The sequence below is a fragment of the Cervus canadensis genome, chromosome 4 (genome assembly GCF_019320065.1).
Source record: "Cervus canadensis isolate Bull #8, Minnesota chromosome 4, ASM1932006v1, whole genome shotgun sequence".
Taxonomy (NCBI): domain Eukaryota; kingdom Metazoa; phylum Chordata; class Mammalia; order Artiodactyla; family Cervidae; genus Cervus; species Cervus canadensis.
Genome location: NC_057389.1, coordinates 103,767,596 through 103,785,492, shown reverse-complemented (window position 1 = coordinate 103,785,492; position 17,897 = coordinate 103,767,596). Strand labels below are relative to the sequence as shown.

The 17,897-nt window shown below is 55.0% G+C and overlaps 1 protein-coding gene across 1 annotated transcript; it reads right to left on the bottom strand.

Annotated features, from left to right (window-relative positions):
* Positions 1-5,473: 5,473 nt before the first annotated feature.
* On the bottom strand, positions 5,474-16,610 carry CCDC124 (coiled-coil domain containing 124). Its single transcript, XM_043467322.1, has 5 exons — positions 16,469-16,610; positions 10,640-10,809; positions 6,697-6,886; positions 6,076-6,190; positions 5,474-5,936 (listed from the first exon to the last, which is right to left on the bottom strand). Exons 2-5 carry the CDS (start codon positions 10,796-10,798, stop codon positions 5,729-5,731), a joined length of 672 nt encoding a protein of 223 aa, XP_043323257.1. The 5' UTR covers positions 10,799-10,809; positions 16,469-16,610; the 3' UTR covers positions 5,474-5,728.
* Between the last annotated feature and the right edge of the window lie 1,287 nt (positions 16,611-17,897).

The window sequence follows — 17,897 nt, the reverse complement described above, 5'->3', positions numbered from 1 at the left end:
AGTGACCCACCTCCAGAAAGCACCCCTAGGACATGGCACAAAAGATCCAGGATCTGATTCTGCAGGGGCGTTGCCTAGGACACTGAAACTATAAACACAGTCGGGGGCTCAAATGTTTCCCTTCTGAGGACTGCTGGTTTCCAGAATAACACGCCCCTGGGAAAAATGATCCATGGGGCCGAGTTTTTGGCCTGTTGGGCAGAAGCCAGGCAGGAGGTTTGACTGAGTGTTCGGATGGCAAATAAATACGAACGGCAAAGATGAGAAGTGGGGATAGGGGGAGGCATCGAGGGGCAGCCTAGGGCCAGGGACTGACCTTTTCTGTTATTAGCTTTCCTATAATGTTTTATTATCTTACTTGTTTTCAAAACCAAGGAGGAGGATAAAAGGCAAATTACTTTGTTGAAGGGTACAAAAGCTCGGACAGGGTGTGTGTGCCTCTAATGTAGGAAAAATGCAGCTCTCTGTGTTGAAGAATCAAATACTACCCCCAGGACTTGCCTCCATAAAATTACCCTCCAAAATTTTTCTCCGTATCTACTATATGCTTGTGAGCCCAGAGATTGAGGGGAAGCCTGGTGTAGGAGGTTCCTGGGTCTCAGGCTTGAGAGTAAGGAGCCCTAGAGGTTCCGGGAGAAGGAGGTGATGGCAGCTGGGATAGGGAGAGACATTATATCATCTCAGCAGGGTCAGGCCCATGGCAGAGAGTTTGGAGGGGCTTTAGGGGTTGAGAAAGACAGAGACAGCCACACAGAGAGACAAAGAGAGAAGGCGGTGGAGGTGCCAAACCTTTGCGCATTGTATTGCCTGGCTAGGACTCTACCTCAGGGTGGTGTTCGGAGCCAGGATCGGAGATGGCAGGGGAGGGCACCAGTGTGCAGGGCTGTGGGGCACCAGAGAGATGAGAAACAAAGGAATCATCTGATCTGAGAGGTCCCCAGTGGCTTTCAGAAAGACTCAAGGGACAGGCAGGGGATGGGGTTGGCCGGGAGGAGAAGGGAGTGGTCCGACCAAAATTAGAGCTACCAGTAAAAACGGTGAACGGAATGGGACACACTTAGAATAAAAATTATTCCATTGCTTAACTGGAAGTCAAGTTTAACTGGTGTGTCCTATACCTTTTCTTCTTCTTCTTCTAAATCTGGAAATCTTAGATCCAGATTTCCTGGCTCAGCAAACCTAGGGTTTGCAGGTTGGCGGGGAGCGGGGGGGGGGGTGGTGTCCTGAAGGTGTTCGTCCCCTCCCCCTAGCCACCCCTATACCCTTCTGTGTTCCCTTCATAAGCTTCTCTTTGTTCCCCTCATACTGTCCGTGTCCTTTAGCTGCTCCCCGTTCCTCCTCCCTTCTCTGTTGTTCCCTTTCCTCTACTATCTTCCTCATTAATCCCTCCTCCGACCTCATCCAGTACCCCTCTCCCCACCACCTCTACCCTTTCCCGTGCCCCCCTACCTTCTCGGGCACCCACTCCGCCTCCTCTTTTCCACCACCATCCTCCCCCGTCCCCCAGGCCCTCTCCACGTTCATCCTCTTCCCTGGCACCCACCTTCTCCAATCAGCCCCCCACACCGCCCCCCCCCAATCGATCTCCCCCAGGAGCACGAAGGGGAACCCCGGCCGCAGGCGCGGAGACCCACGCAGGCGCAGAACCACTCGGTTTCCCCGAGGCTGCCGCCGCCCCCGCACTGCGGCCCGCGCGCCCGGTTGCCAAGGCGACGGGGAGAGCGGGAACCTGGGGAAGACCCCACGCTCGCTCCCTCCCCCGCCCACGCCTCAGCAAACCCCACTCCAGTTTGAGCCGGTTTCCCCGCCCCGCCCCCAGTGCGCAGTGCGGCAGGTGAGGATTCCCTGGCCCACAGGGCGGGGGGTCGGGCGGGGGTCGACGCATGCGCGCCGTGCGCGGCTTTTCCCTCTTCGACTCGCGCGCGACGGGAAAGCCCTGGCCCTGTTGAGACAACCCCCGCGCAAGCGCAGTGAGTGTTCGGCGTCCCCGCGGCCCCGGCCGGTCGTCCTGGCAACGCGCGGAGAGGGCTGGGAGCGCACGGAACTCCCGTCTCACGCCCCCTCCCGCGCATTGCGGCGAAGCCGGGGATTCCCTGTTGCCTGCGCGCATGCGCGAGCCTGGGATTCCGCGGGGGTGGGACCAGAAGATCGAAGTTTTCTTTCAAACAGTCTTCGTTACCGTCGTCTTTGTGTCTTAGGAATGAAGGCAGTCCTCCTAGCTTCTGTCCTGAGTTTTACCTTCACTCTCTGACCTACCAGCCATTCCCCTCCAAGTCCCCAGCATAACTTGCCACGCACAGCTCTGGTACTTTCCACCCTGCTCACACATCCACTGTGGCTCTCCGTCGCCCTGGGGTAAAGCCCCACTCATCCCACCCTTGGCATCCAAGGCCCTGCAGGCTCAGCTTGCTTCTTCCCTCCGATTATTCATCACTGGTTCCAGACCTTCCCTAATCCCTGGCCACAACAAATACCCCAAACCTGGGGAGGCTCCTTTCAGGATCTGCCCTTCCTGGGCACCATCTGCTTGATTCTCGAGATGGCCTAGGCTTAGATACTGTTTTCAGTCCTATTTTATATAGGAGGAAACAAGCTTGGACCCATTAAGGCCTTGGTCTAAGGCCCCCAGAGGTAAGAGGCAGAGGCTTCCCTTTGTGGGGAGCCATCTGGGCTTCTCTGTTACTCAGCTGATACCCGGAGCCCCAATTCTGGGCCCCACCTCCACACCGCTGACTGAGTGCTTTGAGTATGTGACACAGGCAGGTGCCTTAGTTTTTCCATCTAGAAAGAGGATCAATGTAACAGGGGACTGTCCCCAGGGCTCAGTAAAATGACATTTGTTGTTCAATCGCTCAGTCATGTCTGAGTCTTTGCAACCCAATGGACTGCAGCATGCCAGGCTTCCCTGTCCATCACCATCTCCCAGACCTTGCTCAAACTCTTGTCCATTGAGTTGGTGATGCCATCCAACCATCTCATCCTCTGTTGTCCCCGTCTCCTCCTGCCTTCAGTCTTTCCCAGCATCAGGGTCTTTTCCAATGAGTCAGCTCTTTGCATCGTGTGGCCAAAGTATTGGAGCTTCAGCTTCAGTATCAGTCCTTCCAATGACTTTTCAGGATTTATTTCCTTTAGGATGAACTGGTTTCATCTCCCTGCTGTCCAAGGGATTCTTAAGTGCCTCCTCCAACACCACAGTTCAAAAGCATCAGGTTTTCGGTGCTCAGCCTTCTTTATGGTCCAAATCTCACTTCCACACATGACTATTGGAAAAACCATAGCTTTGACTATATGGACCTTTGTAGGCAAAGTAATATCTCTGCTTTTTTAATATGCTAGGTTTGTCATAGCTTTTCTTCCAAGGAGTAAGCGTCTTTTAATTTCATGGCTGCAGTCAATATCTGCAGTGATTTTTGGAGCCCAAGAAAATAAACTCTCTCACAGTTTCCATTGTATCCCCATCTATTTGCCATGAAGTGATGGGGCCGGATGCCATGATCTTAGTTTTTTGAATGCTGATTTTGTTTTTTTTTTTTGAATGCTGAGTTTTAAGCCAGGTTTTTCACTCTTTTTCACTTTCATCAAGAGGCTCTTTAGTTCCTTTTGGCTTTCTGCCATAAGGGTGGTGTCATCTTCATATCTGAGGTTATTGATATTTCTCCCAGCAAGCTTACCATGTGCTAGGCCAGGGTCTAGAATCCAGAGGATGTTTCTCACAGCTGGTCCAGTCCCCGACACCCCCCACCCCCAACGCTCCCCTCCAGATTCTTCTCTGAATGGCTCCTTCCCTCAAACCCTATGAGATCTTCCCAAGGTCCTTCCTGGACCCCTCACATGCTTCTAGTCCTATCTCAGCGTTGGCTCCTGGGGAAATCCCCAAACTAAGCCAATGCTCAATATGTACGTTGGTTAGTTTTTATGTAGTTATAAATAATAGTAGTTGATAATAGTAGTATATCAGTAGTTGATAATAGTAGTTATCAGCTACTATTGTTTCAGGTACCTGCTATATTGCACTTCAGCTGTACTTGATTATTAAAGGCAGCCCCCCCCACCCAACCCCGTTGAACTAGGAAGCCCTGTGTCTCAATTTTCCCCTCTGGAAATGGGTATCACAGGGACTTCCCTTGTGGCTCAGTTGGTAAAGAACCTGCCTACCAATGCAGAAGACCCAGGTTCGACGCTTGGGTCAGGAAGATCCTGTGGAGAAGGAAATGGCAACCCACTCCAGTATTCTTGCCTGAGAAATCCCATGGACAGAGGAGCCTGGTGGGTTACAGTCCAGGGAGTTGCAAAGAATCAGACACGACTGAGTGACTAACCAATAACAACTCTGTAGAATAGGAGTTGTGACTCCAGGCCTTTGCATGTGTGTTTTCTTCACCCTTTTCTGTCCCTTGTCAGTGTGGAGAACTCCCATCCTTCAAGGCCCTCCCCCGACGAAGCCTTTTACCCCTCTACTTCCGGGCAGAGCCTGGCTCCCTTTGGCTCGGCCATGACCCCACACAGTTGGGGCCATCTGTAAAAATCTGCATCTGAGACTTGATGTCTGGGAGACAAAGCATTCTTGGCAGGAAGAACTAAGCATGTAGGCCATGAGGGGCAAAAACCTGCTGTGCTGGAGAAGTTGAGAACAAGCAGATGATGGGGCTGGAGCTGAAGGGTGGCAGAGGGTGAGGGGATGGGGGCCAGAGGTGCAGAGGCAGGCTTGTGAGTGCAGAGAGGTAGTCACTTGGGTGGGAGCCCACAGCAGTGACATGATAAATGCTTGGACCCTGCCCCACACACTTGGGCCCATCTCCCAGCTGCCCTTCCTCTCCACTGGCTCCCTGAGGTCAACTAAGCTTTAGGAAGCCAGAATCATGTTGAGATCTCACCCAGCCCTTCCCAGACATTCAGCCTCCGACCGGACACTCATTCCTACCCAGATCCACCTGCCCACTCCAGCTTCCAGGGCCTTGCCTGCCCAGTGCCCTGCCTCTGCAATGGAATCTGACTCATTTCCCACAAACGCCTGCTCTAAAGAAACCCTCCACCAGAAAGCCTGCCCAGGACTCAACCCAGATGCCTCCCAGGTTGGAATAACAGCAGAGCAGCCTGCATCTCCTGACCCCAACACAGTATGTGACCTGGCTGCTGATTCGGGACCAGAATCTCAGGATGCCAACAACTTGCCTCCAACTCTCCTCTGGTTCTACCTCTGCAGTACTGTGTGACCTGGAGCCAGTGCCTCAACCTCTCTGAGCTACCCCTTTGCAGCAACCCAGCAAAGCTTCCAGGGGACGATGGTATAGGCCTCTCACTGGACCAATGGCCCAGGTAGAAGCAGAGCACTGTCTGCTCTACACTATCTCACTATCTCACTAGCCTGTTAGGACAGGAGCGCTTTGGGGGCCCCCATCTTCTCTGGCTGTGGCCCCTCGTTCCAGCTCTCCTCCCACCACCCACTCAAGCATCGACCCATACCCACGTAGACTTCAAGTGCACACTCTGCCTCACCGGCCACCTTTATTGGGCACTCGGGCCCAGGATTCTGGTGCGCGCAAGAAGGGCAGGGGTGTCACTGCAGCAGGGACCCTGTAGCGGGAGATGTGGCCAGTGATGCCACCGAGCCCCTAGGACACACGCCATGGCCCCAGATATCTCTGTAGCCCTTGGAGCTGACCCAGCGGGAGGGCGTGTGGGGCTGCGACTCTGATCGCCTGCCCGGGCGGCTCCTCCAGTTCCAGGCTCACTTGGGGGTGTTGAAGGGCACCGCCCGCTGGTTCATGGGGTTATCCGGTGAACGCAGCCACTCCTTTTTGAGCATCTGCTTCAGCTGCGACAGCCGCATATTGGGATTTTCTTGCTTAAGCCGCGGCAGCTGCGCCTCCTCAAAGGCAGTGAAGGCCGCCCGCATGCGGCGCTCCGGGTGTCTGTCCACTGCCTCCTCCGTCACGCTGGTGAAGACGCAGGCGAGGACGCAGGCGTCAGGGGGGCTGGGGCGTGGTGCGCCCCGCCCCGGGGCCTAGCCCCACCCGAGGTTCAACCCCGCCCCGCCCCAAGCCCCGCCCCCAAGGCCTAGGCTCTGCCGGGTACCTGAGCACAGCGATGGCGTCCTCGATGGTGCGCGCCTCCACGCTGCCCTCCTCCAGCACGCGGCGGTTCACGTTCTCCTCCAACGGCATCTCCAAATGGCTTTTGGCTTTCTCGGCTGCGGGCGGGAGCGGGGAACAGAGATGTACCAGAAAGAGAGACATGAGCAGAGATGCTGAGCTCCAGGGAGATGAGAGAACGGAGGGGAGAAAGGCAGGCAGAGGATTGAGGATGCAAACGCGACCCCCTCCGCAAGTCCTACCTACCGGGGTGGGCCAGTCCTGTCCCCCAGCCCCCAGACTGACTTCCCTGCAGCCCACCACTCAGGAGACATCTCATAAGCCGCTGCCTTCTCCTCGCCTCGGGGCACCACATCAGCCTTGGGTACCCGGGAGAGCACAGGCTAGGGTCAGGCGCGGCGTAAGTCATTACACACGTGCGTGCCTCTACCGTCTGTGATCAGAGCCAGGCCTGCCGAGACCCCACCCAGCCACCCTTCACCTTGCGGAGCCCACACAGCTTCCCTGGAGGTGAGGCGGCCCTCCGGACTCAGTCCAGGGGGTGGACCCACTGCCTCTCGTTTCTCAGGTAAAAGGGCAGCTCCAGCGTGGGCCCGGGCCCCACCTGGGTCAGGGGTTTCCTTGTGCTGATGGTCTCGGCGGAGAGTCTCCTCAATCTGCGCGCGGGTGACCTTGCTGGAGGCGGCCACCCGGGGGGCCTTGCCACCTTTGAGCTTTGAGTCTTCCTCCTCCAGCAGCCGCTGCGTCTCCTTCTTGCGCTCCAGCTGCTCCAGGCGCCGCTTCTCCTTCTCCTCCTGAGGGATGGAGAGTCAGGCATGGACCCTGCCCCAGTGGCATCCCAACCCATGTGATGGGGACTCTGCTGTGTGTTAAACCCCATGCTAGTCGTAAGGACACGGAGCACCATGGGCCTGCCTGGGGGCTCCCATCCTACATGTCTGTGGGAACCTCAGGCAAGGCAGTGGGGTGGGGGGGCTCTAGAAGAAAAAGTGATGCCTAGGCTGGGGAAGAGGAGAGTCCTTAGTGGCTTAGTCCTTAGTCCATTCTTCAATGGCAGGTCCAAAGGTCCTGAGGCAGGAACCACCTAGCATGACAGGGATGGCAAGAAGTTAGAATGAGGAGGGGAAGTGTGAAGGGAGAAGAGGTGGGGAGGGCACAGCTGGGACCACGGGGAGCCTCAAGGGCATGGGGAAGGGTTTGTACTGGATTCCAAAGGCGACAGGAGACACTCGAGGGTCGGAACCCATCTGCCAGCTGGGGCAGTGGTTATTTTATGGGCCAGCACGCCTTGGGGAGGCACTGCTGAAGTGTTCCCCGCTGGGTGTCACAGAGGCTGGGACTGATCCCACGCTGGCTCCCCGGGAAGACTTTGATGCCAGCTGGTCGAGGAGACGTGTAGCCTACAGTACTTGTCCTTGGCTGCTGGCCCTCCACTGCTCCGGGAACAGCACGAGGTTCTGGTTCATGTGTAGCGTGGTGTGGCCACAGGCTTGAGATATTCTGCTGCCGCCCACCCAGCACCCCCACAGAGCCCTGTGCTGCAGGCATCCCCGCCTGCCCACCCACTGCCTGCAACTCTGCTACCCGCCCTCTGGGCCTTGGAGATGGTCTGTGTCCTGGTAGTGCCCCCTGTGAGAGGACTAAGGGCCCCAGAAGAGGGGTTCCTGAGGACCGGGCCTCTGCCCTCCAACCTGCCTGACTGATAGGAAAGGAGGAAGGTTTAAAGGTCAAGGCTGTTTGGACATATCTGTGGTCAGGTGCCTGGGGTAGGGCCACTGTGCTCTGAGTCTGAGTTTCCCCACTGGTTTCCCCACTGGTCCTCGTGAGGCTCCTTGACCGCTGCGTGGTGCATGTACAGCCCATGTTTACCCTGTCCACAACACAACCCTGCCTCAGGGCCTTTGCACTAGTTGTTCTCCCCACTTGGAATACCACTGCCAGCCTCCTCTCCTGGTTAATTCTGGCTCATCCTGAGCTCCTGGCTCCCTATCCACCTGCCCTACCGCATGGCTCTTTCCTGTGTCCCACAAATCCCTGTTTCTACTCTTTCAATCATCTGGCTCATCCCGGAGGCAGGCCCTGGCCCAGCACACAGTAGGTGCTTAAGTAAAAGTGTGCTGGACGAATGCATGAATGAATTCCAGGAGGCTCCAAGAACCCAATAAGGACATGCAGACTGTGGCCATGAGTCTCTTGGGACCTGGGACTGAGGCAGGAACATGAGCATTTACACTCTGACATTCAGCAGAATTTTTCTGAAAAAGTCACTCGCAGTTTTTTTACAAAGGGCAATTAACAATTGGCAGCATCTGGTGACGGGTGAAGGATGAAGCCACTGGTGGAATATTCCGGAGCCATCAAAAATGAGCCTCATAAATAATCGAGATGGAACCCAGAGAGTCACGTGCTCATTGCCGAGTTGCTTAATATGGAACAAATGGAGACAAAATGCTACCCTCCGGGCGGGGCGATGAATTATGGCCCAGCTTGAGGCTGATGCCTGGCAGCAGGGAGAAATCTGGCTGCAAGATCCAATTTAACGGAGGACATGGCCTGTAGGGTACTGCATCGGGTGAGAAAAGCCTTTGGTATCACATGGTTGGGGGGGTGCTGGGTTTTTTTAGTGCTCTAGAACAAACACGAATTTTCTTTTCATAGAAACAATATCTTTTTAAAGCAACTGTCACGTAGGAAAGAGGGACCAGGTGTGCTGTGGAGACTGTGGGCCCCCTCACCCATCAGCAGGAAGAGGGATAAACAGAACCCAGAAAACCAGCCAGTGAGGAAGAAGAACCATCAGAGGCTCCATGTAAAATACTCAGGGGGGAGAGTTCCCTGGTGGTCTAGTGGTTAGGTTTCAGCACTTTTGCTGCTGCGGCAAAAAAATAAAAACCACTCAGGAAGGGGTCTGTCTGGGAGGGGCATGGGGGCTGGGAATGTTCTGGAGACCAGGGCTTGGCAAACTGTGGCCTGTTTTGGTTAAGCTGTGGTCTACCTGTGTTCGGTGGCCTGTGCTACAGCCACTGGTCGAGTGGCCTTGAGAGCCCGTCTGGTCCCTACTGCCTGTCTGACCTCCGCCTGTGCGTCCTTCCAGGGGTGCGCACAGGTGATGGGACGGGCAGGTGCTCCCTGGGCCATGCCCCTGGGGCAAGGGCACTCACTGCAAACCTGAAGGCAGACCCCCGCCCGGCTGCAGCCCCCACTCACAGCCCCGTGACCTGGGCTTCCTGTCTGGTCTGTGCCCCGGTTTCCTCACCCGAAGGATGGGAAGCCCGACATGCAGGCCTGAGGAGCGGGGCTGGGCTGGACTGCTGCCTCTGAGACTGTGGAAAGGTCTCTGGCTTTTCTGGCTAGGTAACAGATCCTTGACAGACACTCGTTTTTCTTTTTGGGTTTTAACTTTCCTGTATTGTCAAAATGTTGACAGTCAAAAAAGACAGGGGCTTCCCTGGCAGTTTAGTGGGACTGTGCACTCCCACTGCAGGAGGCACAAGTTCGATCCCTGGTCGGGCAACTAAGATCCCGCGAGCTGCCCAAACAAAAGGAAAAATTGAAAGACGTCCATGGGCCCAGAATATAGCATGCGGAAGGAGAGATTGGGGGGAGGAGGGGTTGAAGGGGAAGGGAATCAGTGATATTCAATTCCTACTAAAAACAAGGCAGGGGAGAAGGAAATGGCAACCCCAGTACTCTTGCCTGGAAAATCCCAGTCTGGCGGGCTACAGTCCATGGGGTCATAAAGAGTCAGACGCGACTGAGCGACTTCACTTTCACTTTCTTTCATGATTCTTTCCAAAATTAAAACAAAACAAAACAAAACAACAACAAGGCAGGATCTGTCTTTCCCTACGCAAAAAGACAACGGGAAAACCTCACAAAAGTACCCAGGCTCTCCCAGAACTGGGCATGCACGGATGGTGTCCCCACTGCTATGCTAGAACCTGGGTCAGCCCGGCGGATCCTGGGACCCGCCCAGACGACGAGGAGGAGAAGCGGCTCAGAATGGTTTCTGGCGCCACCTACTGGACCAAGTGGGTCAGCGTCAGCCCTGAACCTCTCATCAATGAAGCACCCACGGTGTGCCAGGCACTGGGGCCCAGCAGAAGACAGTCGACTATCCCTGCCCTCTGGTGGTTTTATAAACACCCGGAAGAGCCGCGTCAGCAGGTCGGAAGTGGGACCACTGGGTGTGGAGCACCCTCCCGCAGCTCGGCCCGCCCACGCCAGGAGCCCCTCCGCTGCCAGCTGCTGCCAGGTGTCCCTGCGTGCGCAGGGGTGAGGCACTGCCAGTCTTGTCTAATCTCGGCATCACATAAAGGAGAGAAATCCAGGGAGGGCTTGTGATTCCCTAAACGTGCCAAACCCTGGCCTCCTCAGGGACTCTGCACAAGCCTTTGCCTCTGCTGCTGTCTCCCTCCTTGCCCGTGCTCCATGTCCAATGCTGCCTCATCCTTCAGGCCAAAGACCCGGGGCTTCTCGCCACCTTCCGCTCCGCTGCCCACCCTGCCTCGCCCACAGGTGGGGCGGGGGGCCCGGGGCCCACTCACCTTGCGCTGCTCCTTCCTCATGACGTGTTTGTCCTCATCCTTCCAGTAGGCATCTTCCAGCTCCTTCTGCTTCTTGGCATCAGCTGCCGCCTTGGCCTCAGCCCTCCGTGCCCGGGCCGCTGCCGACTTGGTGTTCTCGCCCTGGAACTTCTTGGGCATCCCTCAGCAGGCTGTGAGACGAGGGCAGGGAACAGCGAGTCAAGGGCATCCGCCATCCACAGCCTCACACACCTGTGCAGCCGTGACCCCCTTGGGGCCTCTGGCTTCGTCTATAAAACCAGGGCTTCAGACTCACTAATCTCTTTTTTAAAAATCTGAGGTGAAGTTCACGTAATACACAAGGAACCATCTTAAAGTGCACAAGTCAGTGGTATTTAGCACATTCACAATACGGTGTAACCATCACCTCTTTTTAGTTCCAGAACATTTCCATCATCCCCAAAAGGAGACCTGACCCCATTAGCTATCACTCCACACCCACCTCCCCCAGCAACCACTAATCTCCTCTCTCTGGATTTGCCTCTTCTGCATTTCTTTCGCTTAGCACCATGGCTTCGGGTTCATCCACGTTTGCGCATGTGCTAGTGCTTTGATCCTTTTTTTGTGTCTGTATAATATTCCACTGTATGGACGGACCACGTTATGTTTATCCATCTGTCCACGATGGTGGACCTGTGGTTGCTTTCTACTTTTCGGCTCTTACAAGTCATGTGGCTATAGATCCCTGTGGGCCAGTCTGTGAGGACCCTCCCACTCTGCCACCTCTGAGGCCACACTCCTCTGATCCCACAACTGAATGCCCTGCCCCTGGGTAAGCAGTTGCCCTGAACTCCCAGTGACCCGGCCCAGGCTCACACAGCCAGGAGAGGTTACAACAACCGCAAAGCTGCTGTCCAGGGCGGGCGCCTGCTCTGTGTGAGCCCCACGCTGGGTGCTGGGGTAGTCATGACATACTCAAATGGGAGGTGCTACCCCCCCACACCCGGCCCCGTACTAAGCATTTTATCTGGCCCAACCTCACTGAATGCTCCCAAAGTCTTAAACCGGCTTCCTCGGTGGCTCAGTGAATAAAGAATCTGCCCGCAACGCAGGAGATGCAGGAGACGTGGGTTCGATCCCTGGGTCAGGAAGATTCCCTAGGGGAGGACATGGCAACCCACTCCAGGATTCTTGCCTGGAAAATCCCATGGACAGAGGAGCCTGGTGGGCTACAGTCCACGGGGTCACAAAGAATCAGACACGACTGACCGACTCAGCTCATTGGCACAGCACAAAGTCTTAAACACGGGGACTGTCCTCATTCCCTTGTGAGAATGGGAAGTCAGGGTACCTAGCCAAGCTGCACAGGCCTGAGCCTGGGGCCTCACCTCCAAAGCCTGCCTTTCAGGTGAGGAAGGGAAACCAAGAAATTAAGAGCAGCCTCCCCCCAGAGTGCTGACACAAGCACTGCCAGGTCATGGCACAAGCCTTCAGCTCTCCAGGCCTCAATTTTCCTCATCTGGGAAATGGGCTGGTGTTCCTCATTCCTGAGTCATTCTCTCCCCACTGAGAATCTCCAGCTCAGTCCCTCAGTGAATCTTGGAGAAGTAGGCCCAGCAACCAAGAAAGAAGGGGAGAGAATGTGGGGTCCATCCTGACTCAGGACCACCAGGCAACCCACCCCCACCCACCTCCTAGCTGTGTGGCTTATGGAAGAGGGGAAATCCACCTCGAGCCCCTCTGGAAACTCTAACATCAGCTCCCATTTGCAGCAGCTGCAGTGCTTTACACACAGTGTCTTAGTGAATTCTCACAACCCTGGCAGGTGATGGCCAAGCTGAGACCTGAAAGATGGACTGGAAGCAGCCCTGTGGGAATGAACGGCTGACACGCCTGGACAGAGGGCCCAGGATGTGCAAAGACCCTGTGGCAGGAAAGTCATGCACTAGAGAAAGCATGGAAGCCACTGAGGCCAGTGGGGTGAGTGAGGAGGTGGGAGAAGGGAGAGAGGGGGAGGAGAGGTGGGGAGGAGAGGAGGGAGGGGAGGTGGGGAGGAGAGGAGGAGGTGGGAGAAGGGGCTGATGGAGAAGGGAGAGAGGGGGAGTTGGGAGAAGGGAGAGAGAGGGAGGGGAGGAGAGGAGTAGAGGGGGAGGAGAGGTGGGAGTAGGGAGAGAGGGGGAGGGGAGGTGGGAGAAGGGGGGAGGGGAGGAGGGGAGGAGAGAGGGAAGGGGAGGTGGGGAGGAGAGAGGAGGAGGGGAGGGGGAGGAAGAGACTGGGAGGGAGGTGGGGGCATGGAGTGCTGCGGGGAGGGAGGGGAAGGGACAGGGAAAGTGAGAGGCTGATCGATCAGGATCTTGGGGGTAAGGAAGAGCAAGGATTTTATTCTCTGGGCACCAGAGAACTTTTAGGCAGCTCTGAGCAGGTCATGAAAATATTCTGATTCATGCTGTCACATGGCTGGGCGAGGGCTGAGGGTGGCAGTCAATGCTGAGGGAATTAGGATGGTGCTGTGGGCAGAGCCAGAGGCTTGGAGTCAGATGGAGCTGGGCAATAACCGGAGCGCCGACTGACTGATGTTGCAGTCTACATTCTGTCACCCCCTGACAGCAGCAAAGGCCAGGTACTTTTCTTCCATTTTACGGATGAAGAACCTGAGGCTTTGACAGGGTGACATGCTCAAGGCCACCCCGTGGCTTAGTGGAGGGGCCCAGATTCCAACCCAGGCCCAGCCGCTCAGTCCCAACTTGGTCCCAATCCTTGCCTCACCCCAGGCTGCCAGCTGGCCCTTCAGGGAACATCAAGGCAGACCGGATCTTGAGGCCGCTGGTGCCCCTGACACAGAGGTAGTCCCTCCAGGCTGAGGTGGGGGACCAAGTCCCACAGGGAAGAGCAGGGCACAGTTGGGGAGATCAGTGGACCCAGGAGACTCAGGGTTAAGTCCTGGCTCTGCAGTTGCGGCTGACATGCTCCCCTTGAGCCTCAGCTTCCTCATCTGAGAAGTGAGGTTGATTACAGTCCCTCTATGCACAGGTTGTAAGACCTGCCACAAAAGGGCTGAATATGCCAGCCTGATCCCCATCCTGCTCCTGAGCCCCCTAAATCAAACATTCATTACTGAGCATCTACATTGTGCCCACCAGAAAACCTCTTCTGGACTCCCCAGGAGATCACTAAGAAGTCGGTGGAGGTCACACTTTCAGTAGAGCAAACGCCCCCATTTCCCCCTCACCCTCTCAACAGCAGCCACACCAGTTGCCTTGCCTTTTTTCAAACCTACTATGCAGGTTCCTACCTCAGGGCCTTTGCACTTGCTGTGCCCTCCACATTTGTTCCTCTTTTTACCCAGTTAATTCCAACTGAAACTTCGGGGGCCCAGCGCAAAAGTGTTGCCACCTTCAGGAACCCTTTCTGGAAACTCCCCTTGACTCTCAGATGACAAACTTTCTCTTGAGGTACTTGTTTGGGTTGCTGTCTTGTGTTCATTTACAGGATTATTGAACAAACGAAATTAAAAGATGCTTGCTCCTTGAAAGAAAAGCTATGACAAACCTAGATAGTGTATTAAAAAGCAGAGACATTACTTTGCTGACAAAGGTCCACATAGTCAAAGCTAAGGTTTTTCCGGTAGTCATGTTATGGATGTGAGAGTTGGACCGTAAAGAAGGCTGACTGCCAAAGAACTGATGCTTTCGAATTGTGGTGCTGGAGAACTCTTTAGAGTCCCTTCGACTGCAAGGGGATCAAACCAGTCAATCCTAAAGGAAATCAACCCTGAATATTCATTGGAAGGACTGATGCTGAAGCTCCAACACTTTGGCCACCTGATGCGAAGAGTATATTCACTGGAAAACACCCTGATGCTGGGAGACACTGAAGGCAAGGGGAAAAGAGGGTGGCAGAGGATGAGATGGTTGGATATCATCACTGACTCAGTGGCCATGAATTTGAGCAAACTCCAGGGGATAGTGAAGAACAGAGGAGCCTAGCCGGCTGCAGTCCATGGGGACTCAAAAAGAGTCAGACACGACTGAGCGACTGAACAACAACCATCTCCCCCACTAGGCAGAGAGCTCCGCAACGGCAGGGCTGGGACTGCCTTGATCAGTGTCCTGTACAATGGGGGCTCAAAAATATTTTGAGCAAATGAATAAACAAGCATTTATTTCCAGGGTGCCCTCAGTATTTACTTCACACTCTGTGTTGTGTCCAAACTCAGCTTCTCATTTCTCTTCCCGCTCACTTTCCTCCCAGCCTCTGAGCCTTTTCTCTAGCTGTGCCTTCACCTGATACACCCACCTCCTGTGAAAACCCTGCCCACTCACAGCAACTCAGATGGGGGAATCCCCTCCCCTCCCCCTGTTGCTTAAGACTGATTCCATCCCAAAGCCTGAAAAGGGCTTTTTTGACCACCTCCTTCAGGCCAAGACTGAAATAGTTATGTCCCTCCAAAATTTACATGTTGATTTTGTGACTGACTAACCCTCAATGTGACTGTATTCAGAGACAAGATATCTGAGGAGATGATAACGGGTAAATGAGGTCGTAAGAGTGGGGTCCTAATCTAACAGAGCTGGTGCCCCTTTAAGAAGAAAAAGACACCAGAACTTGCTCTCTTCACCATGTGAGAACACAGTGAGGTGGCCATCTGCAGCAATTCAGGAAGAAGCCTGCACCAGGAACCAAACTGGTTGACAACTTGATCTTAGACTTCCCAGCCTCCACAACTGTGAGCAAATACATTTTTGCTGTTTAAGCCACCCAGTCAGTGGTATTTTGTTAGGGCAGCCAGAGCTGACTAAAACAGACAGCTTTTCTTCTGTTTAATAAACACACACACACTTTGTCATTCAGTAAACATGCACTGCTGGATGGACAGGGAGGCCTGGCGTGCTGCGGTTCATGGGGTCGCAAAGAGTCGGACATGACTGAGCGACTGAACTGAAACATGAACTGCAGCACCTACTATCAGTGGGATGCTGGGGAAAGAGGCAGTGCCGATGGGCTTCCAGATTAAACGGGATTCCCAGGCTGGGTGCGATATAGACAACAGGAGTGTTAATTCCAGATCAGAGCTGCGATGGGACCATGCAGGTGCCAGGGGAAGTCGGGAGGGAGCTTCTGACCCAGAGGGTGTCAAAGTGTTTCCTGGAGGAGACATCAAAGGAAAACCCTAAGGGTGTGGGGAGACCCAAGCCCCCAGTGGTCGGGGGGAGGCAGGCTGGGTAGAGCGGATTTCTATTCCAGGGTAAAGGGAAGGTGCGGAGGACCTCCCAGCCCTCCTAGGACCTCAGAGCCCTCTGGGGCTGCTGAGATGGTGAACGGAGGACTGAGACAAAAGCATGAAACTCAAGCAGGAGGGGGTCTAATGAGTGGTTTTGGTTAAAGCAGGGAGTACACTTAGGAGGGAATCAAAACCCACGTGGCTGATTAGATGTGAAAGTAAGAGATAGAATAAAACATGAAACTCAACGCCGCCCCCTCCAAGAAATCCTCCAGCTACCCCTTCTAGGCTCCTCCAGCCCGTCGTCCCTCTCTCCAGCCCTGATCCTACTGCATGAGGCCAGGGACGTCCGTACCCAGCTCTCTCACCCCCAAGCCTGTAAGCTGCTCAGGAGCACTACCAGAACTAAGGAGCTTCGAACACGACGCTGTCCCGCTGGATCTCAATCGTCCGCTCTGGGAAATGGGGATAGCCCCCGCGGGAACCCAGGAGACTGGAGGTCGGAAGAGCATTCGTCTCTGAGAACCCCACCTCCAGCCCTCCCAGGGAGGTGGTCTCAGGTCCTGCTACCCCGCGGGGCTCACCCGCACCCCGCCCCCCGGCTCCGCCCGCGCCGCTGTCGCTCCTACCTCCTTCCCCCGGCCCCGGCCCGGTCGCACCTCCGTGACGTCACCGCGGGGCTTGCGCATGGAGAACCGCCCCCCCCCCAGGCGGCGCGTGCTGATTACGTCTGGGCTTCGTCGCCATCTTGGTAGAGGAAATGCTGCGTTGATCTCCAGTCCAAGTCGAGGGCGTTAGCTATTTGTTTTTGTCTGCAAGAAGCGAATATTTTATAAATCCTCATCTCTTCCGCTCACTTCATATACTAACTAGTCAGGAGAGGGGAGCAGAAACTACAAACTGGACCATTATCCTTACCAAGATGTCCGTTGCCCAGAAGAAAAACGGCGTCCTCGGTTTCACACGTGGGTCTGGCGGCGTCAGTCCAGAGTTGCTTGGCCGCCAGGGCGCGCCAGAAACCGCGGTCCCCGCGTGGCCGGTATAAGGGCTTCGCTTGTGGAAGCCTCCTAGGCCCTTTGCCATCGCTTTGTGCTTTGAAGCCGCTCTCCTGCTCCTCACTGTCTGCCTCCCTACTGCGAAGCTTGAGCGGTAGGGAGCAGAAGAAAGGGACAGAGAAACGAAAACACTGCGCCCTCCAGGTTGAGGAAACAGCTTACAGACCAGGAATGGAATTTGAGCAAAATGTAATGGAAGGACTCAAAATTTCTAGTGAACTCTTCCTCTGGGATTGCTCTCCACCGCCCCCGCACACACCTTACTCTTTGATCTTATTCAACAATTAGGTTTGGGACGGGGCGCAGTTTGTCGTAGGCACCTATACAAGATTTTCTGCAGTGTCCTCATCTATTACAACGGTAGTACTAGGGGTCTGAAAATGATTATACTGGGTCTAGCTATAGGGGGGAAGCAGGGCAGGGATTTAGGGGTTTAGACAGGACGATTTAGGCAGGACCACAGAGTCCATTCTTCGAAAAGCAACACCAGTGACATTGCTGGGACCTAAGTGGGACTGTGAATCTCCCTTGCTCGCTAGCCTCAGATGGTTCCCTACTGCACTGCAGGACTCACCCCACCTTCCCATCTCATCTGCCGCCTCTTTTATTCTCGCTCAGCTGCAGCCACACCAGCCTCCTTTCTCCGAAATGCCAAGCACAGTCCTGCTCAGGGAATTCGCCTGTGCTGTTCCTTCTGCCCTCAGCTTTGCCCATGGACTACTCCCTCACTTCCTTCAGGCCTTGGCTCATACCGCTTCCTGAGAAAGACCTCGGACCTCTCCAAGTAGTGGTTCCCCACCCCAGCCCTGTTTTTATTTCATGCGTTGCATCAACTTGCTTTGTTGGTTTAAGTGTTTCTTTTCCGTCTCCCCTTTGGTTATGATATCCGGCAGATGGAACCGGTTCACCTGATGTGATATTTGTCACCAACAAGAAGGGGCTCAGCATAAACATTTATCCTTGTTCAGTATTGGGTGGGGTGTGGAGGTGCCAAAGGCAACAC

Bases quoted from the DNA above. Each gene is read 5' to 3' on its own strand.
- CCDC124 (XM_043467322.1), bottom strand. From the start codon at position 10,798: ATGCCCAAGAAGTTCCAGGGCGAGAACACCAAGTCGGCAGCGGCCCGG. The intron at 6,191-6,696 runs GTGGGGCCCGGG...TCCCGCCCGCAG, and splicing joins CAAGGAAACCCCTGACCCAG to CCGAGAAAGCCAAAAGCCAT. The intron at 5,937-6,075 runs GTACCCGGCAGA...CGTCTTCACCAG, and splicing joins GACGCCATCGCTGTGCTCAG to CGTGACGGAGGAGGCAGTGG.